The 26,865-nt window shown below is 45.9% G+C and overlaps 1 protein-coding gene across 2 annotated transcripts in view; it reads right to left on the reverse strand.

The window, feature by feature from the left end:
- Ldlrad3 (low density lipoprotein receptor class A domain containing 3) overlaps positions 1–26,865 on the reverse strand; it is a 252,056-nt gene that overhangs the window by 114,365 nt on the left and 110,826 nt on the right. For both annotated transcript variants that reach the window (XR_006149233.1, XM_042691631.1), the window contains exons 3-4: positions 23,243–23,368; positions 10,613–10,747 (exon numbers count right to left, since the gene is read on the reverse strand). Coding sequence is in view for 1 of the 2 variants with exons in the window: in XM_042691631.1 (XP_042547565.1) it covers positions 10,613–10,747; positions 23,243–23,368 (261 nt within the window). In the remaining variant the exon portion in view is untranslated. The remainder of the gene's footprint in view (positions 1–10,612; positions 10,748–23,242; positions 23,369–26,865) is intronic.

Raw genomic sequence — 26,865 nt, forward strand, 5'->3', positions numbered from 1 at the left:
TGCCAACCTTGCCTGGTCCCAGCAAGTCCCAGCTGGTCCCAGCCTGGTCTACTGGATAAACCTACCCCTTACCTGAATACCACGTGCGTGCTGGTGCAGTTTTTACTCGGCTACCTCTTTTTAAAAACCTAACATAAATGGTGCCGTGACTCGGATAAAGGCTTAAAGTCAGAATAGCTGGGATTCCTCTCTGTTTTTTTCCTCTTTTTTCTTTTTTTGTTCTTCCCTTTTTGCTCTGAGGAATACCCACAGTTCTGACGGCCTTTTGCGAACCAGTCTGTCTGCGGCGGAATCAGCTCATCGATACCATTGCTGCCTTCACATCCATATCCACACCACTTCTCTACTCTGGTGAGTGAAACTACTCTCTACGGCTCTCTGTTGCTCAGTCTCTGTCCAGACGTGGCGCCACGCCAGAGAGCTCCTACGGCCTTTAGCTGAAAGGCCGGTCACCTCTGAAGCCGAGGACGCTTGGCTTTGGGGGCTTGGCCATTTCTCTCTAGAGGGCTCTGGGGGAAGTTGGGACGCCGCTTCTGCCTGGTCAGCTCTCCTTCACTCACCAGACTGACTCTACTCATTTAATGGGGTGCTACGAATCACGCCTGAGCCGTGAAACCCCTTTGAAATGTCTCCTGCGCTCCCTGGAAAGCCAGAGAGCCTCATTTTTATGCCATTCTCAGAAGTACAGTTTTTGCTACTGCAATGGTAAATGATCAGAAGTCTGTTTACTTTCGGGCTCTCTTTGCTCTCTCTCTGCCATTCATGTCTGGGTCCCAGGGACCACCCTCTAGGTTCCCTCTCAAAGGCTAGCCAATGTAGGCTTAATCTATTCAGGCTCTCTTTGCTCTCTCTTTGCCATTCATGTGCAACTTTCTACCCTTTTTTCTACAACTTTTTGGCTTATGCCCTGAAGAGTGCGACGCAGGCTGGGTCCCAGGGACCCCCCTCTAGGTTCCCTCTCAAAGGCTAGCCAATGTAGGCTTGGTCTATTTGTTCAGGCTTTCTTTGCATTCTTTCAGAAATTCGCCATCTTGAATTCGCCATCTTGGCCACGTGGTGGGTTAAGGGTTTGGCCCCATCTGACCCTTAACCTTCCACTAAGTTTACTACTCCATCTATTCTAAGGTGCCTTGCTAACAAGTAGCTCTTTTCACAGGCCCTGGTAATGGAGGCCCAGACTCTCTCTTTTTCTCTCTGTTCGTTTCTAGCTCTTGAGCTTGCTCTTGCTCTTCTTTTCTAGCTCTCTTGCTCTTGCTCTTCTAGCTCTCTTGCTCTTGCTCTTCTTTTCTAGCTCTCTCTGCTCTCTCTCCGCTCTAGCTCTTTCCTCTCTCTTTCCCAGCCACGTGGAGTGCCAACCTTGCCTGTTCCCAGCAGGTCTACTGAATAAACCTACCCCTTACCTGAATACCACGTGCATGCTGGTGCAGTTTTTACTCGGCTACCTCTTTTTAAAAACCTAACAGTCTCCACATAATGAAGGGAAGGGATGGTGCATGGGAAGAAACATCAACCTCCAAGTTTCACCAGACTTGAGAAGTGAAGGGCAATTCCCCTCATGAACCATTCTATAACACACCCTTAACATACTGGGTGAAAGGTGGAGAACCTAGCTGTCACTGATGGTCTGAATTAATGACTCTTCTGTCCAGCTGCCACCAGGATTGCACCAATTAGCTATATATGTATTCATTGTAAGCCTAGGATCCATCAAAATATCAGGGCAGTCACTGATTAACTGATGTCGGCAGCAGTAGTTAGTGACCACAATGACTAGAAGGCAAAGGTGTGGGGGGATAGGGCGAGGATCTGTCTCCCCTGACTCATCCCAGGGCCACTCTGGAGACAGACACCAACTATAGATAATAATCATCTTGAAACAATGGCTAAGAGGTATTCAACCAACCCAACATAACCCTACCAACCTCAGAGAGGACAGCGCCTCTCCCTCTGACGATTCTCCGCCACATATACAATTCTCAAAAGCACGAGGCCCTTCCACATCTCCATGTCCACATTCCTGCTGCAATTTCTGTTGTTCCATCAAGGGTGTGGCTATGCCCTGTGTATCACTTCATGGGGACGGTACTTGGCAGGTCTACTATAAGGAAGCATAGTTGACAGGGAGGTTTTAGACGATAGAAATCCATGAACTCAAGAGTTCAGGCAGGGGGGTGGGAAGATGGCTCAGTGGTAGAGCGCTTGCCTTGCATGCATGAGGCCTGGGTTTGATTCCTCAGCACCACACAAGCAAAAAGAAGAAAAGCCGGAAGTGGCACTGTGGCTCAAGTGGTAGAGAGCTAGCCTTGAGCTGAAGAGCTGAGGGACAGCGCCCAGGACCAGAGTTCAGGCCCTACGACCAGACCCCCCCCACCCCACCCCCCCAAAAAAAAGAGTTCAGGCAGCCAGAAGTTCAAGATCAAAGTGTTGGCAGAGGTAGTTCACACTGCAAGCTGGGATCAGGCTATGCCGCTCCTGGCTTCACCTGATTTGATGGCCAGCTTGGATGCAAGCATTATCTCACTTCTGCCTTTCATAGTTATCTGTTATCCTCCCTGTCTGCCTATCTGTCCCTAAATTGTCCTTTATATAAAAACACTAGTCAGACTAGAAGCCCAGTTTATTCTAGTAGGACCTCATCTGAAATAATGATACCTGCCAATAGACTAATTCTAAATAGGGCCACATCCTGAGGTCCTGAGGGCTAAGCCCTCAACATGTGAACTTTGACAAGGAACAACATAATTCAATAGGGAGCCTGGAAAATGTGGAAGACTTGACATTTCTTCCCAAATCAAAGACAACATAGTCTCCAAATGCACAACATAAGGTCCACCCTGGGAAGGCGGGCAGACTCCTCCCTCCTCTTGGTTAAGTCTCTGCCCAGTACCTGTGTCACCTAGGTAACCCACACACTTGGAGGCAGTCACCCCCCTCTCCCAGTGGTTACATCCACATCCAGTGTGGTCACAACCTTTTTCTGCCCCTGGCCTTGATAAGTTGTGGTGTGGTTTGACCCTTTTTATTCCTGCTACATGGGCTTCCAACTTGACCAAAGGCGGCCTGCAGCTCAAAAATAAACCTTTCCCCTGCCTGAACACCACGTGCTGGTCTCTTTCCTCGGCTGCCAATTTAATTTACCTAACACACATGAGCTCTTGCTTCCTCACTCCCTCCCCTTTCTCTCTCTCTCTCTTTCTCTCTCTCTCTCTCTCTCTCTCTCTCTCTCTCACACACACACACACACACACACACACACACACACACACATGCTCACACAAACACTTCTGCAGAAGAACCGCTATCCCTGTCAGCTACTGGTGAGTTGCCAAACCTCACAGCTAGCCTTCTGAGTCATCTTGAAGCCTCATCACCAGGACAAAGAAAGCAAGATAAAAGGCAGCCCCCCCCCTGCAGCCCACCTCCCTCATGCCCCTCCACCTCAGTGCCAAACATTCTATTTCCTTGCTGTATGGTATCCTCAGCAGAGCTTTCCTGGTTAGACTCCTTGGGAGGGAAAGTTGGGGGAGGAGGGGAGAAATAGCTTCATTCTTCTGTGCTTAATGGAACACTAGGGAACACCCCACCTTCCAAGCCCCTTCCCCATCCCTGCACCAAAGGTTGAGCCACCCATCTGCAGTTCCTAAGCCTAGGGACCAACCTCTGATTCTTCTCTACTTTCAGAGAGACCTCATGAGAACTGTAAGAAAATATACATGGAATGCTGGGAAGGTGGGCTGTGCACTCCAAGGTCTGCCATTCCTATAAACCCTGTGTGATCTCTTCCTAGGGTCTGGCTGACCATCTGATCATCTGACCTGAATCATCAGAGTGACGACCAGGACACCAAGAACTGGAGATGCAACATTCTGCTGCTGTGTAACAAGACTTAAGAGTCTTACTTTAAAAAAAAAGGTTTATTTTGTCAGAAATCAGAGACTGGCTTTGCTAGGGCTGCAGATGAGGTGTCACCCAGGATGGAAGGGGTTTCATCCAGAGAGGATCCACTTCTAGTCTCACCCATGTGGCATTGGTAGGTTTCAGTAAGATCCCTCCCTCAGTTCCTTGCATCATGGGGACCTGCAAAGGGCAGCCAAGCATGGCAAACAGCCTCTATCAGAGGGAAGATGAGAGGCAGCAGGAAAGAGTAAAGGAAAAGGACCTAAGCCTGAAACTAGTTGTTGTTGTTGGGGTGGGGTGGGGAGGTGTAAAAGTGAATCACAGTTTGTACATCTATGGTCTCAACATTATTCACAATAGTCAAAAGGTAGAAGCAATCCAAATATTCACTGAGGGATAAATAGAAAAACAAAATGTGATGTAACCACACAATGGAATACTACTCAGCCTTAGAAAGGAAGGACATTCTGACACTTTCTGCGACCTAGATGATCCTTGAGTACATAATGTTAAATGAACTAACCTAGTCTTTGTCTGTCTGTCTGTCTGTCTGTCTCTCTCTCTCTCTCTCTCTCTCTCACACACACACACACAGAAAAAAATTTAGAAATCACCAAATTAATCAAGGGGGAGGTAATGGGCTTATTTTCCAATGGGTCAGAGTTTTAGATTTTCAAGATATAAAAGTTCCAGAGAGGGGCTGGGAAGGTGGCTCAGTGGTAGAGTGCTTGCTTTGCATGCATGAGGCCCTGGGTTTGATTCCTCAGCACCACATACGCAGAAAAAGCCAGAAGTGGTGCTGTGGCTCAAGTGGTAGAGCGCTTGTTTGCACCCGAAGAGCTGAGGGACAGCACCCAGGCCCAGAGTTCAGACCCCATGACCGGCAAAAAAAAAAAAATGTTCCAGAGATTGGTTGCACAACAATACAAATATACTTACTATAACTGAACCAAATACTTAAAACGGTCAGGTCTGTTCATTTGTCTAGAGCGTGCACACACACACGCGCACACACACACACACACACACACACACACACACACACACACACACATCAATAGGTCTAAATCACATGAAGGGGACAAGAATATACCAGTGCACAAATGGCAGAAGACAAGATCACTTGGGACTGCAGCCACATTCTGGTAACACTTTAAAGGCCACCTACAGGGAGCACCCACGGCAACAGAGGCAGGGCAGCCCCTCCCAGGGAAAGCTCCACTGCATCAGAAAAGCCACAGCAGCCTCCCACACTGCTACTACATAAATAGGCTGTGCTTCCAATTAATAAAGCGGCAGTTAAATTCACCTCCTCCATACCCTGCACTGTGTGAGTCTAACGCATCCCACAGCCCCATCCCTTCTCTCAACTCCTGACAGAACGTGTGGCTGGTTTGCAAGGCCAATGCTACAGGGAAGGAACAGAGGCTGCTGTCTCTAAGGTAGAACGTTTACTTTTTCATCCCCTACTCATGAAGAAAAGCATTTGCAGCACCACATTTCACTGTCTTGGATCCAGTTTTCTCCATCACCTCTAAATAAGTATTATCAAATATAATCATCAACTGAATGCAATGATGTATTTTTAAGAGCTTCGAAGCCCAGAAGTAGCCGATGGGATGTCTTTGGACTAAATGAACTCAGGCACAGCTGGGCAGCTGGCCTGCAAGGTGTGGCAAACTCACGTACATAAATAAGACTACATTCTGTCTGGTCAAGGTACTTTAAGAGCTATGCTTTGGGGAGACACAGCATGAAGCCTATGTCTCAAAAGTCCAGCACGAGGCAGATTTTCCCATAGCATTAGCATTCCTTTGTTCAAACAGCAAGATTAGCAAGTAGTTTATATTTAGAGGCCACAGGGGTTGACTGAGACAGGCAGACCTTCAATACTATTTACACATGTGGTGCAGGGAGACATACAAAGCACATGGGATTTCAAAAGCACCCTCTGGCAGGTGTACTACAAATCTAACACTCACCCCTTGTGTCCCCCAAGGGCCACATTCCTCCTGAGAGGATGGCTGAACCTTCTACTCTACTGAAACAACAGCAACTTCTTACTGCTTGAATAAGCTGTGCAGAGTTCACTCACCTATTTTAAATAACTGTATGGTACAATACTGCACAGACTGCAAGTTAAACATAAGGTAACAAGAATAGAAATCTTTCCTATTCTTCAGCACTTCAGGAATCCTGTATGTGCAAGACATTGTGGATTTAAGAGGCCACAATGCCCTTCCTTCCTCTTTCCGTTCTTCAGAGGCTAACAATGATGCTATGACAATGGGCATGTTGTGTAAAGGCTGTTATACTAATGGCAGCTGATAGGTGCTGCTAACGGCCTGGTGGATGCAGATGAATGTGTGCCTTGTTGAAGGAGACCATCAGGGTATGATAAGCACAAACCTGAGGTTATATGAAAGTAAGAGCTGAGCTTGAAATGAAAGTATCTGCCTCTAACTTTATAAGAGCCGAATAAGAAGAAAGAAACAGAGCTCGGGGTCAGTGGCTCATGCCTATAATTCTAGCTACTCAGGAGGCTGAGATCTGAGGATGGCAGGCTAAAGCCAGCCTGAGTGGAAAAGTCCATAAGACTCTTATCTCCAATTAACCATCAAAAGCTGGAAGTGGAGCTGTAGCTCAAGCCACAGAGTACTAGTCTTGAGCAAAAAAAGCTAAGGGACAGCACCCAGGCCCTGAGTTCAAGTTCTAGGACTGGCATGGAAAAAAAAATAAAAAGGAAACTAAGGAGGCAAGAGGAGGAGGAAGAAGAGGAAGAGGATGAGGAAGAAGAGGAGGAGGAGAAAGAAGGAAGAAATAGAAGAAGAGGAGGAAGTAGAATTTAGAAGTCTAACTTCAACCAGCCCACAGAGGGACCTTCACCTTAAGAAGTTAAGGGCAAGGGGAATTTTGCATTGGTCAGTAGATCAGATAAACATAGGAGAGGAAAGGATTCATTCAAATGTCAAACTCCCTCACCTTCAAGGCTCTGACTTGGGAGCCCTTTTCTTTGGAAACATCAGGCCCCATGAGTAAGTGAATCTTAGCTACATAAACACACAAGAAACTGTATTTACAGGGGCTGGGAAGGTGGCTCAGTGGTAGAGTGCTTGCCTTGCATGCATGAGGCCCTGGGTTCGATTCCTCAGCACCACATGAGCAAAAAGAAAAAAGCCGGAAGTGGCGCTGTGGCTCAAGTGGTAGAGTGCTAGCCTTGAGCTGAAGAGCTGAGGGACAGTGCCCAGACCCAGAGTTCAGGCCCCATGACCGGACCCAAAAAAAAACAAAAAACTGTATTTACAGAAAAAATGTCCTGAGCTCCTCCAATCAAGACTAGTTATTTATTTGACTTTGTGATGGCTGTTGTCTGCTTGGCATCTGTCACTGCCTATACTTTGCTATATGTTTTAGTTTATACATATTTGACTATGTGGAAAGTTTAGCAACACCCAGAAGTTCAGACATTACTAGGTAAATGACAGGATTAAAAACTTCCCTTAGCTGGACAATGGTAGTTCATGCCTATAATTCTAGCTACTCAGGAAGCTGAGTTCAAAAGGCAAGGTTTGAAGGCAACCTAGGCAGAAAAGTCTGTAAAACTCCATAGGTGATTAACCACCAAAATGCTGAGCTGGAAGCATGGCTCAAATGATAAGAGCACTAATCACAAACAAGCAAGCTGAGTGAAGAGTGTGAGACCCTGACATCAATACCAGTACAAACACACATGCACATGCGCGTGCGCACGTGTACACACACATGCATGAATGCACAGACACATGTACATGCTCGCTAAAGAATTTCCTGGGCTCTTTCCTGTGCTTTGGAATCATTTGGACAGTTTGCTACATGGAACACAGACAGCCTTACAAGGGACTTGAATGGTCTGAACTGGAGTCCAACATGTGTATTCCCAAGGAGTTTCCACATGCTGTGTGTGCTGCTGGACTGAGGATCAGATTTTGAGAACCACTGTTGAAGAGAACACCCAAGAAAGAGATTTCCAAACCATTCCCTGCACAAGTCCTAGCAAAATCTGTGACCATCCACATTTTCTCTCTTCTGTGGCTACAGGTTTATAGATAATGGAGTAATTATGAACCTGGGTGGATAATCAGTGCTCTTATGTAGGACCCATTTGTTCATCGTTATTCATTTGTAATAAGGCAAAAGAACCCACCAAAATAAAAGATAGGACCTTGACAATAGTCTATGTCAACTCATATGGAACTTTCCCAATCCAGCTACCTCCCAACACATAAGTAACCAGTTAACTCTCCTGCACATCATTTTAGTTTTATTAAATCTATAAATGGTGGTACAGTTATGAAGCAGAAGATTGTGTAACAATCAAAACAAATGAACTCTATCAACAAGCAATAACAAGGGTGAATCACAGCTGTATATTATTAACTGAAAAACTATAGGTTGCATACCAGTTTATAACATTAGAAATACACTCTTTAGGATGCTCTAAAATAAATGTACCCTTTTAAGTCTTTGTACCTCTTTCTAATCATTGAAGACATACACATTAACCAGTTGGTGAACACCTGTAATTCCAACACTCAAGAGGCTGAGAGCTATATTACAATTAGAATCACTATAGACCTCTCCACACAGACCCTCAACACAAGCCTGGAATGGTATAATCCAAGCACTGAAGATCAACAACTGCCAACCCAAACTGATACCCAGAGAAGCTATCATTTACATTAGATGGTGAAACCAAAACCTTCCATGACAAAACTTAAAGGAATTTATTATCACTAAACCAGCATTACGAAGAATTCTAAAAGGAGGAATATAATCTGAAGAAAACAATCAAAATCAAAGAAACACATCAGACAACAATCACTATAAGATCAATTTAGTAAACACAGGAAGAGGACAGAAACAAAATACAGAAAAATAAGAAAATGCAGGAAATATGACACATCTTTCTAAAATAACCTTAAACATTAAAGGACTCAATTCCCCAATCAAAAGAAGAACAGCAGATTGGATCAAAAAACAAGATCTATCCAATGTTTACATTCTGTTTTGAGTTATTTTTTAATTGATTACAGCTTCTACTATTATGATATATGGCTTTTAATATATTACCTGTATGTCACATTTATTGAATAAATAGAAGATGTTAGTCTCTGAATTTAGATGAAAGAATTCAGACACAGATATCTGCACAAAATAATATACCTTTAAATATAAAGAACTATATGAATTATATAGAAATTATATAGAAATATTTTGTCTTTCAATAATTTTCAGAAATACCTATTCCTTTTATTAATGTTGATTATATGATGAATGTTATATTCAAGGCCAACAAGTAGTAAGTATAAATAAAATCACACATACATCATCAAAAAAAGGAAAGATTCATCCTTGTAGTCACATATGACACCATTTCCTTCCTTTGTTAATAATGAATGGTGCTTAATATGCATTCATCCAGTAATGGTATCTTTACATTTTTAAAGGCCGTCAAGCTAACCTATAATAGAAAATAGCCCTATTGCAAAGAAGAAGGAGGAGGAGGAGGAGGAAACAGGAGGAGGAGGAGACAGGAGGAAGAAGAGGCAGCAGCAGCAGCAGAGTCCCAAGCATAGGTTTTCTTTCTTTGTTCCACCACAAAAGGGGGGGGGGGGAGGGAAAGGGAGGGAGAGGGGGAGGAGGACAGGGAGAGGGGGAGAGGGAGAGGGAGAGGGAGAGGGAGAGGGAGAGGGAGAGGGAGAGGGAGAGGGAGAGGGAGAGGGAGGGAAGCTGAGGCCAGCAGGATGTTGAGTTTCCAGGCCAGCTTAGGCTGCACAGAAAGACCTTGACTCAAAGAAAAAGGAAAAAAGGGAGGGAGGGAACTAGAGTCATTTAGTTCAGTACCTAATAAGGCACCTAATAAGGCAACTAGCCCACCTAGGAAGGCACCCGGTTAGTCTTGAAGGAGCAGACACAATCTCATTCCACTGTTTCCACCCAGATTCTCTTAACACATCCATCTGCCAGCTGCAACCTTCAATTCCCACAAAACAGCTCCCAAATCAAGAGCCTTGTAAGCTCAGGCAATTCACAAGAGAGGGGGAAAAAAGTAGTAAACAAACACAAGGTGTGTGGGGGGTGGGGGGTGGGGGAAGACTCTGCTCATAATCACAGAAATGTAAATGACAGTGTTTGAGGAGTCTATCATTCCAGGACTACCACATGTGTAAAAGTGGAAAAGAAACAAAAACACAGAAGAGCAGTGAATGTCTGTGCTATGACTGCAGGCTCAGGTGATGCAAGCAGCAGTGTAAACTCAGAACTTTCTCAACAGCTACATGGTAGAATGTGGCTGTAACCCACACAGGCATTCCATGCTGCAGAATTTAATCCTAAAGAAGGACTAATGGAAAGAAAGCTACCCCCACAATGACGCAATGACTTGGAAAACGACAGTACAGCAACACAACAGTGTGTAACACAGCAGAGGCCAATGTACGTATATATGACAACTAATATAGCAAGAATGCCACGGCAAGATGGCAGGTGCATCATAGTCAGGACCAGACAAACACCTGTACCTACCCATGGAAGGGCTGTAAGGCCAAGTGCAAAAATTAACAGAGCTGCTGTGTCTGGAGGCGGGTGTGGGTCCTGTGTCCTCCTTCCTGGGTTTGCTGTTGTGTGACTGCCGTGTGGTGCTGCAATGACTTTTTTAGAGCTGAGCGGCTCCTACCTTGAGAACTTTCACAGCTTTCCTCATCGCTGTTGTCTTGACAGTTATCCTGCCCGTCGCAGATGAAGCTCTTGTCGATGCACACGCCGTTCCTGCAGTGGTAGCGGGCAGTGGAGCATAGCAGAGGATTGGATGCTGCCAAGAGAGAATGAAGCAAGTCACCAAATGTGTGTGTGTGTGTGTGTGTGTGTGTGTGTGTGTGTGTGGGTGTGTGTGTGGGTGGGTGGGTGGTGGGGGTGGGGGGGGGGTGTCAGTTCTCTGGGGACCTAGAACCCTCTCTAAATCAGGAACTAGGACCAACACAGAGTTAGTGTGACCTGGCAGGACAAGATTCCTTCTCTTGCCAGGAGCTGAGGGCTCAATTCTGTACTCCTAGTTATTCAGGAGGCTGATAGCTGAGGATCACAGTTCAAAGTCAGCCTCGGCAGAAAAGTCCATGAGGTTCTTAGCTACACTTAACCAGCAAAAAGCTAGAAGTGGAGGTGTAGTTCCAGTGGTAGAGCACCAGACTTGAGTACAATAAGACAAGTGGAGAGTGTGAGACCCTTTGATTGCAAAGGTCCTTTCTTCCCGGTCATCATTAGGGCAAAGGGGAATATCTTCTACTAAGTCTAAAGCACACTCATTCCTGGTGCACCCAAGAGTGGAATGGTTGGTGACAGCAGGCACACAGGGAGAAAACTGAAGCTGGAAGGAATAATCGACTCAGGGTCAATGAACCTCTGGAATAGGGGAAGGGATCACACGATTACTAAGAGAGCTTCAAGAGACGGTTCTGCTTGCTTCGCTACCAACCAGCTTATTCCTCATGTCTCCTCTGCAACTAAACAAACAACTCGGTGTTCTTGAGTTCTTGTTTGTCACCAAAGAAGGCCACACGATCCCAGGGTTTCAATGACCACCTCCTTGTTTAGGGCACCTTCCGGGACCTTAAAATAAAGGATGGACCTGGGCTGGCAACTTGGTGGTATAAAGTCAACATTACATTCAATATATAAGTAAAACTCCACGGCAAAGCTTATTTCTACAGTGCAATTCACTTCCCCGCTCCTTCCAATGCAATTCAAACAAGGCTCATTTCCCAGAGCTCTGTCTGCAATCTAGGAAGCGGCCAAGAAGAGAGGACTCTAATCTCAACTCTGCTGTCTTGGGCAAAACTATTTCACCTCCCTGAGTCCTGGTTGCTGTATCTGTGGCCCGGACTGACTAGGCAATTTGCAAGATTGAACGAAATCTGGAAATGTGGGATCTCGTTTAAAAAAATATTTAAAACATTCACAACAACAAATGTAGAACATAACCTGGGCACTTGTGGCTTACCTAGCTATCAGAAGGCTGAGATCTGAGGATCGTGGTTCAAAACCAGCCTGGACAGGAAAGTCCCTAAGACTCTAAAATTAATCACAGAAAAAGCCAGAAGTGGTGCTGCAGCTCAAGTGAGAAGAATGTTAGCCTTGAGCAAAAAGAGCTTAGGGACAGCACCCAGGCCCTGAGTTCAAGGCCCAGGACCACTCAAAAAAAAAAAAGAAGAAGAAATGCAGAACATAAATTCAGCCACAGAGCTCTGCTAGGCAAGACACTGGTCCTGTCTCAGTCTATCATGTTGAGCTTGCTACTCGGCTTTAATTTCAGCATGGAATGATACATTAAAAAAAAAAAGTCCTGAGTCTGGCACGACGCACAGGCTCAGAGAACATGACACTCATTTCCACAGTTACATCGGTTGTGAAATTCAGAATGTGGCATGTCTTCCAGCAAGCAACAATGGTGTAATGATGAGAAGGGTCAGATATGTGTGGCAGGGTCATATGGGGATTATAGCACCTGAGTGTGTACCACGCCCAGCCCTGAGGATTACTATGGTGCTGGGGACAAACGAGCTCCAGCATCCCTCAGTGGTCTTCAACAGCATGGCATCTAAGTGCTCCCTAACTCCTCCTCTACCTCGGTTATTGCTGAAGCAAAGCAATCACAGCCACCAGGCCTTGGTAAACGTCACGGGCCGGGTAGACCCAAAGGACTGCACAGTTTTTTTCAACTATTCAACCTAGAAGGTTTTCATGTGGAAGATCAGAGGAAGCAGAGGGATGGAACAAGAAACAACTCTCCATTTTGAGGATGATGGGCCCACATCACTTCAAACAACAGTAGGCCTGGATGAAAATGACAAGTTTCATCGTTTTAAGTGGCTGTGAGCCAAAGAATGCCTCAATGTGATCAAGTGGAAACCAAAGTCTGACCTTAGCCAAAATGCAAATGTGGAAACCAAAAACCACAAACCATGTTTTGTTTTTGGTCCAAGGCAGCCCTCTAAAACCCTTCTGCCCATCAGCATGCCACCATGGCAGCCTTTAGATTCCCTGGGACCTGTGGGACACATCTTGGCAGCCCTAACACCCATAAAACAGGCTGGAAAAGGCATGCTAACTGTTCCACAATGGATGGGGCCGGCTGACATTCATAGACAAGCTGCTATATATACACACACACAGAGGCTGCTCAGGCCAGAGCTGTTATCCGCTCCCTATTTCTCCAGCCTCTGGCCTTTTTCACTCTCACCAATTTCCCAAGGGGGGGTAAAAAGTCATATATGTGACATACGTATGCATATGTGTCCATAATTCTATATACATGTATGTACTTATGTGTCTTTTGAAAAACAAGTCACAGACCAACTGTAATACACCATAAAGAACTTCTGCATACAGAAAGCAAAACAGTACAATAAGAAAACAGGCAAAGGAGGCAAACAGGACAGATGGCCAACAAAACCTTGAAAAAGATATACAATGTCACTGGTACTAAAGTGGCACCTTACATGCCTCAGACTGGCAAAACTCGGGGTCTTAACATTCTGGTTGTTGGCAAGGATGTGGAGGGAAAAGTCTGAGAATCCACAGGTCTACACAGTAGACTAGAGATCTCTGATTGTATCTGGTACCAGTCTACTGTGTTCAAAAGTTGAAGCAAACAAGGCCACATGAAGTATATTTTTTGAAACAGGGTGCTGGGAAGACTCAGGTCTTTATTTTCCTTTTCTGTGTGCTTGAAAGACTTCACTAAAAATCCTAATGACACTAGGTGCTCACTCCTATAATCCTAACTACTCAGGAAGCTGAGATCTAAGGATCAAAGTTTGGAGCCAGCCTGGGCAGAAAAGCCTGTGACTCGTCTCCAATAAACCACTCGGGAAAGGCCAGAAGAAATTCAGCAGCTCAAAGGGTAGCGCACTAAACTTGAGCAAAAGAAGCCCCAGGACAGTACCCAGGACCTGAGTTCAAGTTCAATGACTGGCCAAAACAACAACCAAATCCAACGGCTCGCCTGGCAGTAACATTTCAAGGAGTGCTTTGCCTGGGTCTCCCCCACCATTCTCTCTCTGGTCCCCAATCATTTGCTTTTACATTTTCCACCTCCAAATGGACAGCTGCCCGGAAGGCAGGGTGCACGCCTGTGCAGCACCTCGGATCGCTCCTTACAAAGGTATTCTCTCTTTGCTTCTCCTCTGTAGCCCCTTGGGCCTCAGACACCCCTAGGACTTGGGCTCTGGTGGGAAAGAGAAACAGGGAGAGGATGATGAAGGGACACACACCAACTCCAGAAGCAAGTCAAAGGAAAAAGGGCTCCATGGTGTCTGTGTTCACACCTACGAAGTACCAGGAGTTCTCCATCCTCACTTCCCTCAGCATCTATTGATTCTCCATTTATGTCGGCCTTGACAAGTGTGTATTCCAGCTCCCAAGGACATAAGAAACTAGGGAGGAAAGAGGAGGGTATTTGCTACACTGCAGACCAACTGACAGCAGGATAGAAAAGCTGGTATTATGAGAGGAAAACCAAAAAAGGCTAAAATAAACAATGTCCCAAATTTGAAAAGCCTAGGATAGACCGGAAAGTTCTAAAAAGAAAGACAAAACAACCCAAAGGCAATCCTCTATCATAGCTCAGTCTAAAAACAAGTTAATATTCCTACAAATGACCCTGAGCTAACAAAAAAAACATCCAGGCGGATGAAGCCAAAATCCACACAGCTCAGAGATAGCTGTCAATGCCACACAAAGCCTCTGTGTTCAGTTCTAGGCAGACTCGCTTCACCAGCATGTTGGATTTAGGATTTGTTACATATGAGGGCCTCCACAGCTATTTACTGGGGTCAGCCCAACTGCAAAGTCAGTCTGTGTGGGGGACTTTGGCAGACCAACATGAAAGCTTTGGTGAGCAGGCCTTAAGATCGGTAGTGGTTATTGTGTGCTGTGGAGCCAAGCCCAGGACTTCTGAACAGAAAACTGCTCAACAACCAACACATAAATATGGGGAGAGGCTGTGTCTCAACCTTTTAGCAATATCGAATGTGCCCAAATGCTTATGTTTTCTTTGTCCTTGCTATGGCTCACTGGTTTCTGGAAAATGTGTTCTCGTACTCTGTTAACTAGGGAGAGGAACACCGTGTAGCCTGCATCTGTATTTCACTGGAAGCAGAGAAAACTGTCTGTAACATCAGCTTCAAAATCTCTGCTGTAGACTCCAAAGCTCCTTGAAGCCATTACCACAAGGAACACAGGGCTCTAACAATCTATTTCCTAACCCTCAACACATATACGCACCCACACAAGAACAAGTCCTTCCCCGCCAGACAGAAGGAGGCAAGAGAGTTCAGGAGCTGTTCAGTGGTTAGTTTAACTGCAGCAGTCTGACCACAACTAACAGAGGAGGCCAGTCTAACAGAGGAACAAATCAGCTCAAGACAGGAAATGAGGCCTTCTGTCTCCAGCAGGACTTCGCAAGCGGCTTCTTTAATCCATCTCAAGTCAGTGAACTCAGCCCCTCGCCTACCTCCAAGAGTTCCTGACAAAACACAAATGGGAAGCTCCTACCCTGCGGTGATCACCATTCCTGGGGGATCTTGTCTCTCTAATTTCCCTGTAAACCATGCCATTTGGGGATCTGAAGGTCCCCTGAAACTCCTTCTTTTCCAGGATGGAGGGCCAACCCTCAGAATCCCAGAGACCTCTAAGCATGTTCTTGTCACAAATGGTCCATATCCCAGCCACAAATACCATTCCCTCGGTGGTAGCTTGGAATATGTGCACTGCCTGACTGGGGCTTATCAGCTGACAGCTACAAATTCTTATTTGTTCCAGTCTGTTAACAGTGCCCTGAAGCTACCAGGGGCCTAGCCTCAGCAGTGGTCCATGTACAACCCACATCTGGAGCCAGTGTCTCTTCCCTGACTGTAGGAGGGAAAAGGCCGGCATGGATGAAAGCCTTTAGACTACCAAACAAGATACAAAGACTGCTCTATTCTGCCTCCCTCCCCCTCCCCCAACTTCCTTTAGGATTCAGCATTTTATTTTGAAACCCTTCTAGAAGTAAAGGTACAGTGGCTCACCCTGTAATTGTAGCTACTTGGGAGATTTAAGCTTGGGAAGATCTTGGTTTGAGGCCAGACCAAGCACATATATGAGACCCCCTGCACAGCTAATACATAGGTGAGGTGTCAAGCATCTGTCATCCTAGCTACTGTGGAAGGCTGACATCACGAGGCTCAGGATTCCAGGCCAGCACGGGCAGGACAGTCTTCAAGACCCCATCTTAATGGAAGAAGCTGGGTGTGGTGGTATATGTCTGTCATCCCAGCTACCATGGGAAGCTTAAAATAGTAGTCCAGGGTACTCCAGGCAAAAAGATAAGATCCTGTCTCAAAATAAGCACTGCAAAGACAGACCAGACGCAGAGACGGTGGTAGAACACCTGTCTAGCTTATGTCAGGTCCTGAGTTCAAACCCCAGTACAAAAAAAGAAAAGAATAAATAAAACTTCTAGAGTCAGTGCAGGGCTAAAACTCTGATTCACTGCGAAGGGCAATCTGCCTCCTCCAGTTACATAAATCTTTCCTGAGCTTGGCTGTGTCCTGTCTAATATCCAAGCCTGCATTTTCCTGGAATAGTTCTACCGCAGTTCCAACCACCATGTTTCTGTGGGTGGCTCCTCAACACCCTTCTGCTGTCTCTGCTAATCCTTCCCTCTGAACCCCCACCACACCCTGTCCTTGTGGTTCTACTTCTATTAAAGAGGCTGCCATGTCCCAGCTCTCCCAGACACCAGCCCTGTGTGACCCTCTCCTTTCCCTTCCCCTGCTCCCCCTTCCCTTCTTCTCCTGTCACCTGCTCCTTACCAAGGGCCTAACTTGTCATCATTTGCCTGGCTCCAATTCTCAGCACACAGTTTGCTTCAGTGATCAAGGTACACCTGGACTTCAATTTCAGCTCTATCTTAACTTGGGAAACTCATTTCACTTCCCTGAGCCTGAGCTTCCTCTTCTGTAAGGTGGGGATAAACCAGTAGGCATGTTAGGAGATTTTGTGGAAATTAAATGATTAGATAATGCATGCAAAACACAGAGAATAGTATGTGACCCCTTACGAAGTGTTCAATAATGTGTACTGTAACTATCAATAGTGGCGATATATTGAGTAAAATGGCAGAGTGCAGATGCCAGTGTTAAAAGGCATGCACCAAAGAGCTGAAGTCCCTTCAACTTGTTGCACCCCAAAGGTAACGCCTTCCAACCTACTTACCCTGGTGCTCATCTCTGCATTTCTCAATATATCTGTGTATTACCCTCTTGAAGAAGAAGAGTTTGGAGTCCAAGTTTACAATGCTCCAACTCTGCTACTTATGAATTATGTCATCATGCAGGTTGTTTAACCTTTCCACATCTCCTTTCCTCAATATATACAAGGAGGAAATGAAACTATCTGCCTACAGTGAGATCAGCTATGAAAAGCATACAGAGTGCCAAGCCCAGAAAGTGCTTAGAAGCTGTCAGCATGCAGCTCCCAGGCCCTGGGCATTGAGCATAGCTTCCAGGCTTAGTCTGGGTCCTCAGCCCCAAATACCCCATGGGGCTATATTTTAAATGACACTCATCCTCCTGTTCCTGGGGAATGACTCATTTCCCCAACCATTCCAGTGAGTAGTCCCAAAGGAGCAGCAGTCCTGACTGCCAGCCCCATGTTGTTATTGCTGGCTTTCAGATGCTTTTGCCTTCCTGCTTCGAGTCTAAGCTCCAGGATGCCAGGATGGCATCTAACCCATTCTTTGTCCACAGCAGCATATGGCATGCTGGCTGGCTTAGAGACTGTGGAAAAAGGATGAGAGTCTAAAAGACACAGGAGCTGAGGTTAATGAGCCATGCACTGTCTAAATCTGCTCTCTGGGCACACATCTGAAAACCCAGGAGGATAAAACGTGCGTATGTTAAGAATATATCCTGACCATAGCAGGGAATCAGGCAGCCCAAGGTTGCCTATCTTCTTCACTTGGCTCTTTATTTGATTAGTTACTTGATTCAGTCATTCAACAATCATTTATTGATTATCCTTTTTAACTAAATCACTTTGCTAAGTACTGGGGGTGAAACAACCCATCCCTTACTCTCAAAGAGCTGATATTCCGGGGAAAGCCAACAGGTCACTAAGATAAAGCACAGGAAGTCTCACTCAGTGCATGCGAAGGAGGAGCCTGATGACATCCTTGGCACCAGAATATAGCTGTAGGCACGTGAAACCATCTCGAGGCCATCACAATGGAGTAGGGAGACAGGAAATCAATAGAAAGTGGTGCTAAGTGTTGAGAGAGCAAAGCCAGGGACACAGTGTGCAGAGGAAGGAAGTGCTTTGTCACAGGGTGATCAGAGCAGTCCCTACAATGAGGTGCCATTTGTAGAAGAAAGGCCAAGACAGGGGTGGAGCACACAGGAGGCTAGTAGCATAGCATAGTGTAGCCCAGCCCAGCCCAGCCCAGGCTCGCCTCACAAGCCAAGAAGACTTCTCACAGAAGCAGGTCACCCAGGACTCTTTAAGGAGACTGGCTGACCTTATTTATGAGCACTCGGGGAAAGTTCTTCCCTATAACATCCAGCATCTCCATAGGTAAAACCCAGCTCTGCCAGGCGGCCACTCGTGCATGGGTGGAGGAGAGAAGATGGGGTCTGGTCTAGACGTGTGCAGGGCACACACAATATGCCACCACCGTGATACCAACACTGTGAGCAAAAGTAGGCTGTCTGTGCTTAGGAACAGGCAGGAATGCATCACCCATGGAAGACACAGTTAAACTGAAACAGCATCGGTTTTCTATGATGGTCACAATGGCGGTGACTATGGAGGTTTCTGGTGCTCTAAGATGGTCTCTGTGGTGGTCACTATGGTGGTCTCTGTGATCTCTGTGCTGGTCTCTATGGTGGTCACTGGTGATCACTGTGGTGAGCTCTATTGTGGTCAATATGGTAGTCACTGTGGTGGTCACTGGTTGCCACTTGGTGGGTCTATATGATGGTTTTTTCCCTTTTTTTTTTTTCCCAGTCCTGGGGCTTGAACTCAGGGCCTAGGCACTGTCCCTGAGCTTCTTCTGCTCAAGGCTAGCACTCTACCTCTTGAGCCACAGCACCACTTCTGGCTTATTCTGCTTATATGGTACTGAGGAATCAAGCCTAGAGCTTCATGCATGCCAGGCAAGCACTGTACCACTAAGCCACATTCCCAGCCCCTAGATGTTGTTTTCTATAGTGGTTTCAAAGGTTGTCTGTAGGGGGTCACTATGAGTTTTAAAGGAGTGAGTATATAAATATTCTAACAAGCAATTACTAGCACTTTAGCAACAAACGGGTAAACAGGAATTCTCAGCCATGACATAGAAGACAGAGTAAGTTGTCAAAGGAAATGTGAAGACTGAAAAATATAACTGAGATGAAAACAAAACAAAATGCAACATTAGCTAAGCTAGAAAACAGACTGCGGGTAGTGAAAGAAAGTATTAAGGAACTTGATGACAGATTAATAGAAATCTAGACTTAATACATAAAAAGCAAAATGACTAATAAAATCATGAATAAAAAAGCCTCATCCATTTGTGGTACAGTAACAGAAGATCCAATGTCTGGAACTGGAGTCATGGTTCAAGTGGTAGAGGACTAGCCATGGGTAAACAAGCCAAGCAATAGTTCAAGCCCAAGTTTGAACACACACACACACACACACACACACACACACACACACACACACACACACACAGGCAAAACCCATTTGATGCTGTTGTCTCAGAAATCTATCAGAAAGATGAAAGATAACTGTACTCACAAAACATTCGCTAAGCGCAGTCACTCGAGCCTGTACTTTTAGCTACTTGGGAGGCAGAGATCTGAAAATAACTGTTCAAGGCCAGTCCAGGCAAGAAAAAAAGTTTGACTAGATGTGGTAACATGTTCCTATTATTCTAGCTATGGAGAAGCACAGTATCTTGGCACCTTGGCACATGCCTGTCATTCCTGGTGTTTTAAGGTAACACAAGTAGGAGGATCACAGCCCAGTCCAGTCTGAGCACAAAGCACAACCTTCCCTTGAAAATAATCAAGGTAAAAAGGGACTCAAGGGGTAGAACTGCCTTGCAGTGTGAGGCCCTGAGTCCAACCACCACAATTGGAAAGGAAGATGAAGAGAGAAGAGGAGAGGAAGACAGGGAAGAACAAGGGAGGAAAGGAGGAGGAGGAGGAAGAAGAGAAGAAGAAAGAGGAGGAGGAGGAGGAGGAGGAAGACGAGGAGGAGAAGGAGGAGGAGGAGAAGGAGGAGGAGGAGGAGTGGGAGGAAGAGGAGGAAGAGGAGGAAGAGGAGGAGGAGGAGGAAAGGAAGGGAAGGAGGAAAGATGGAGAGGGAAGAAAGAAAGAGGGAGGAGGTAAGAGGAAAGGAGGGCAGTAAGAGAGCAAGAGGGAGGGAAGGAAGACAGCTAAAAATGTATTAAGTATGAAAAAACACCAAATGTTCTCTGAATAGATCAGAGAATCCTAAACAGGTTAAACTCATAGAATTCTACACCTAGACACCCAACACCATGATCTATATGCTGAAAACAAGGGGAGAAAAAAAAATATCTCCAAAGCAGCTATAGAAAAAATGGTACATAATGTACAGAGAGAGAATGGAAAGACGGCCAGTTTGCTCTGGGAAGGAGAGAAGTCAGAGGAAGTGGCACACTGAAAGCTCTTGGAGCAAAGAGTCATCAGCCCAGAATTCGCCACACCACAAAAACACCTTGTAGGAATAACAGTGAAATGAAGACAGTCTCAGATAAATGAAAACCAAGAGAAGACATAGCCAGCAGAGCCCACCTTTAAAAGAAGAAAGTTGTTCCTCCAGGAAAATGAGGCCAGAGGAGGCTCAGAACATCAGGAGGGGAGGCGAGCAACCAAAATATCACCGTCTGGAGGAATAATAGTGTTCTGTCCTTCTAGATCTGAACATTCAAGGCAAAATTTAAACACTATCTCTCTTTATTGGGGGAAGGGGAGTTAATGAATATAAATGGGCTCTGAGAATAACATAGAGACCCACAGAGCAAGGTGTCTCCACTCTACTTGAAGTGGTGCTGTATTGATCCAGAGCTGTCTGTGAAAGATCGACTTGGTGGTTCAGGAGTTTCCAGCCCCATCCATCATGAGAAAGCGCCGTCATTAATTTTTCACCTATGGGTTTTCACAACCACTATGATCATTACCTAGATCCATTCTTCATTAGGGCTTACAAAATGGACTCTAATTCTATTATTCTTACATTGGCTGATAGTCTTTAAAAAAGGAAAAAAAAAAACAACTTCAAGTCAGGTATCTGATTCTTCTAAAGTACAAGGCACATAAGAAAGAAGGACTAAATGTTGTGTACTTGCTATTAAGAGTCTTCAAACTACTGAGTTAAAACACTATTTATTTTTATTATTTATTTATTCATCAGTCATGAGGCTTGAACTCAGGGCTTGGGCGCTTTCCTTGAGCAATCTGGCTCAAGGCTAGTGTTCTATCACTTTCAGTCATACCTCCATTTTTGGTTTTCTGGTGGTTAACTAGAGATAAAAATCTCTTAAGACATTCCAACCCAGGCAGGCTTTGAACTGTGACTCTCAGAAGCTCAGCCTCCTGTGTAGTTAGGATTACAGGCGTGAGCCACCGGCATCCAGCTTAGGACATTATTTTTAAATAGATGTGAGAGAGAAACACTGGCTTAATTCTCACTGGCACAATCTGGGATGCAAATAATTTATTCTCTTAGACAATTTAATCCAACCGTGTAAATCTTACAAAGTCTTTAATTATGGTAAGGAGCAAAAGGATGACATGATCCATTTGAATGTGTGTATTATAATGTGTCACCCTTGCTTTTTTTTTCATGCTTGCTTTTTTTGTTGGGACTAGATTGCACACATGCATGCATGTATGGTGTGTGTGTGTATGTGTGTGTTTACAGTCACAAATGTATTCCGGTGTAAGGTCTTAATTAAAGCTCTGAACCTATCAAAATCCCAAAAATGTAAACATATGAAACAAATATGTACATTCACTCACAGGCAATGATAATTAGAAAGCCTCAATCACTCTAACATTTAGGAGGACCTAGATGAGAACTAAGGGTACAGACTGACCAGTAGGAACAGTTAGGATGCACTGACCAGTAGGAACAGTTAGGATGCAAGTTGCTAGGAAAGCTGGAACCATATTAAAGTTGGGGAAGAGATACCTGAAGGTCCTTGAGGCTTCGTGTGAGAACTCACGGTGAACACAGGGGTACCAGAAAGGAAGGAACTATATGTATCCAGCCCAAGGAGGAGTTAAGCTAACAATAGGGCAAGGTAGAGTAGATTCAATGTAAGTAGATTCAATGTAGGTGTATATTGTTACTATGAAACATTATATGGCAGGCAAAAGGAATCAAGTGGTCACAGCCAAGGAGAAATCTTTATACTACTTAGGAATTTTTTTGTAAGAATATATTCTTTATATATATCTAACTCATAGCATTTTTTTTCAGAGCATTTAAAATAACGAAGAAGCAGGATACTAGTTACTCAGACCTATAATTCTAGCTACTGAGGAGGCTGAGTTCTGAGGATTTCAATTTGAATCCAGACCAGGCAGAAAAATCCATGAGACTCTTATCTCCAATTAAAGCCAGAAGTAGAGCTATGGTTCAAGTGGTAGAGTGAAAATGCTCAGGGATAGCGTGAAAGCCCTGAGAGAAAGGAAGGAAGAAAAGGAAGAGAAGGAAGGAAGGAAGGAAGGAAGGAAGGAAGGCAGGAAGGAAGGACGGAAGGAAGGAAGGAAGGAAGGGAGGGAGGGAGGGAGGGAGGGAGGGAGGGAGGGAGGGAGGGACTGACGGAAGAGGAGGAAGGGGGAGGGGGAGGAGGGGGAGGGAGGAGGAAGACAGAAGAGGAGGTAGCAGGGGAGGGAGGAGGAGGGGGAAGCAATCCCATAAACATGCAGTGTTTGGCCACAATCAGATGACCCTGGAAACAGCTTTGTTTCTGATGGGCAGTGCGTGCCCATGTCTTCACTACAGGCTCCCCGCTGCTGAGTGAGGACTCTAACCTGCTTTCGCAGAGCTCCTGCCAGAATTCATCGGGCCCTGCACACTTCATAAAGCCCCATAAACTATAGCTGGACATCACAGATTTACACCTTGGGGAAGTAGAGAGCAGAAGGTGGGTGACAGCCGAGAACTCCTGAGCCTCTGGCTGTGAGGATCACGGACAGGAGAGTGGTCAGCAGGGACAAGTGGGGCTGGCTGGACAGGCCCCGGCACTCACTGCAGTTCTCTTCATCGCTGCCGTCAGGACAGTCCTCGAACCCATTACACCGGAAGCGGCCAATGATACAGTGGATACCACTGGCACAGGGGAAGAAGGTCGGGCCGCATTTCGATTTAGCTTTGGCTGCAGGAAGAGAAGAAGACAAACAGTAAGACAAGAGGAGACAGAACTCTCTGACCATGACCACCTATCCAGCTCTCTGAATGTGTAAATGTTTCCTGTTAGGTTTGCCTCAAAGACCCACAGAGGAGGCTCACCACCAACAGCCAGCCTGAACCCCTAAGTAGCATCCTCCGGGAAGAGAATGGCCATGCTGCTGCTTCCAAAGCCCACAGGAAGTCAACCACAGCCAAGCAAGTGTCCAATCAACAGTATGAAGAGGCAGATGGGATAGTGATGGACAGGGGGTAGAGCCTGCCTCTCTAGGTGCTGAAGGACCAATCAAAACACATTTCCTGGGTGTCAAAGCAATGGCAGCTGACATTCAGCAAGCGCTCACCATACCAGGTGGTGTGCCAAGTGTTTTGCATGGATTATCTCATTTAATCTACCCAGCAGCCACCCAATGGGGAAGTGTACAGAAAAGCTCAATGTGATACTTCCCAGATTGCCAGCCTTACCAAGTCCTGCTTGGAATGGTCTGTTCTTGCTTGGCTACAGTAGAGAACATGCATTTGAGGAGGGTCCTTACTACCTTGATTGGTAAAGGTAGCCTCAATTGTTGATGCAAGCAGTGTTTATACTGAACACAGGCCTTTCTTTTGGGAGCGAGGAGTTAGGTGGGTGGGGGGCTTCTAGGCAGAGGGCACCATGTAACCAGCCTTGGATTAAAAACTCAGAGAACCAAATCTCCAGTGAGCTTCCTTACTGGACATTCCTTCACACTGGCAGTACAAGCAGAGGCAGGGGAATGAATGCGTTCTATATGCCGCAGATAGGAGAAGACCTGTTCTCAGCATTCCCTCAAATCTTATGGGTTCTGCTTTGTAGCTTTCACCATAGTCAGTCAGGGTCCTGAGGACAAGCAATGTGCTGAATACCAAGACTTCCTAGAAAATGCTAAGCCTGGCAGATCCTGAGGACCCTGGTACAGTTGGACATGGTTCCTGACTGCCCCTCCCCCCCCCCCCCCCCACACACACACTGAGCTAGATGTATGAATGTAGACAGGGACAATGCTCAGACCCTAAGTTCAGGCTTCAAAACAAGCATTTAAAAAAAAAAAAAAAAGCTGAGGAGGAGCCTTAGAGAGAGAGGTTTCCACTCACCCCTCTGGGAGGAGATCTCTTTACTGGGAGACTTTGCCTTCCTACACCAAAGCCACCACTGAGTAACACTGAGGAAACCTCATTGCAAATTGCTGATGTCCTCTGGAATCTGCTGTTTTGGGAGGTTTGGAGCGTCAACCTTTGGAAAGTGGCAGATTCAAATAGCCTGGACCAGAGTCACCCAGTCTGCTTTTGGCAATGCCATTTAACAATGCAAATCCAGCCAGGTGCTGGTGGCAGGGCTCATGCCTGTAATCTTAGCTGCCTAGGGGGCTGAGATCTGAGGAGAAGAATGAGCAAAATGCTGGAAGTAGGTGTGATTCAAGTGGTAGAGCACCAACTCTGATGGGGAAAAAAAAGCCAGGCAAAAAAATGCAAGGTGAGGTCAAGGCCTGATGCTAGCACAGAAAATAAAAGTGTCCATTCTCAGCCAGGGACTTCTGAGATCTTCCCTCCCATGAACTGGGGATGGCAGAGGGCACCTGGGTTCTGCTCAGGACCCTCTGAACTCTATGGCAGGGCACGTGGGGCAGGGAACAGCTATTGACCTGCCCACCCAGCTTCTGGCTTCCAGGCTTCCCTCTGAGCCCCCTGTAGACGCTGTGCCTCCTGTGATCAGCTGCTACCATCTTAGCAAATGTGTGATGGTGCAAATGTAAATCATAGCAGGGCCAGCTTCCTGTGACATAAACAATGACTGAGCGCCGCCTGCCAGGCAGGACATACTATTAGTCATTCCCACAGAGGAGGCACAAGCTGGTTAATTGAATGGAAGCTCATTAATTTACAATCATGCATAGTCTCCCTCTTTTTTTTTTCTTTCCTTGATTCAATTCCCGAGAGACCCCAAGAAAAGGGGCCAGGCATTCACACACAGTGAGATTAAAGGAGGATATTCTTAGGAGAGGAATACAAAAACACGAGACCTATGTGCATCTGATCATATAAAATATTTATCAAAATGAACTCCAGGAAATGGAAACACGCCCCCCACCCCCCACCCTGCTTTGTTGCTGTTTTTGTTTTCCTTTTGTCTTGTTTATTCACTGATCTGTCTTAGGGAGGGCAAGGGGGGGTACAGAAATGAAGGGACAAAGGGTGAACAAATGCAGTAGAGGCACTCACTGGATACCATGTTGAAAGTGAACCATACAACCTGTGGGTCCGGACACACAAGGGGAAAACTGGGACAGAGCAAGAGAAGGGATGACATTGTTTGGAAAGAAATGTACTCTTTGCCTGTCTTATATAACTGTAACTCCTCAGTACATCACCTGTACAACAATAGAAAATGCTTAAAGGTAACAATAATAAATAAAAGTATTTTTATAAAAAGGAAGGGAGGGAGGGAGGGAGGGAGGGAGGGAGGGAAGGAAGGAAGGAAGGAAGGAAGGAAGGAAGGAAGGAAGGAAGGAAGGAAGGAAGGAAGGAAGGAAGGAAGGAAGGAAAAGGGACCGTGACACTGAAAGCCTATCTTCTATGAGACAAGAGGAAGGAAGGAAGGAAGGAAGGAAGGAAGGAAGGAAGGAAGGGAGGGAGGGAGGAAGGAAGGAAGGGAGGGAGGAAGGGAGGGAGGGAGGGAGGAAGGGAGGGAAGGTAGGGAGGAAGGGAGGAAGGAAACGGGACCGTGACACTGAAAGCCTATCTTCTATGAGGCAAGAACTTTCCAGGCTGGCTCTTCCCCAGACATCATGCCTGCGGCTCCCAGACTCTCTGGGAAGGGCTCGGGGCAGCTTCCCTGTCCCAAGGATGTGAGCCCTTGGATTACGGCAGTTTTCCCCTCCCCACCTCCAGCCTCACGCTACAGAGCTGGACAAAGCTGTTTCATGGGTCTGCAATGTTCAGATAACACAGAGCTGTGTGGTATCTCTGGGGCCACCGCTCCATCCTGCTAGCTACTGCACATCCTGGAGATGTGGCTCTGCAGGGCCTCCCTCCAGACCTTTGAGGTTGGCCTCACCTATCCTGCCTGTGTGGGCCTAAGACAGTCCAAACAACTAGCCACAGGAGCTCTGAGCTCTTCTGCAAAATGACCACACTTGTCTTTATAATCATAAGACTTGGCTCATTGTAAAAGATTTGAAGGACCCATCAAATAGAGGGACCTGAACCCTGCTTTTACTATCTAACACTGTGACACCTTCCCATGCCAATAACAGCTGGTCCTGGCCATCGTGTTTAATGATGGCTGAGGACTGTCATTACTGTATCTGTGAACCCATAAAGACATAAGGTCCATCACTGATGGATAGTTGGAGTGCTTTCAATAAACAATGCACCCCGTGGTATGTACACTGCTTTTCCTGCTTGAACAGTTATCTTGTTGAGACACAGTTGTTAGGTCTAACAACA

The sequence above is a fragment of the Dipodomys spectabilis genome, unplaced genomic scaffold (assembly GCF_019054845.1).
Source record: "Dipodomys spectabilis isolate Male_0828 unplaced genomic scaffold, ASM1905484v1 ptg000145l, whole genome shotgun sequence".
NCBI lineage: Eukaryota > Metazoa > Chordata > Mammalia > Rodentia > Heteromyidae > Dipodomys > Dipodomys spectabilis.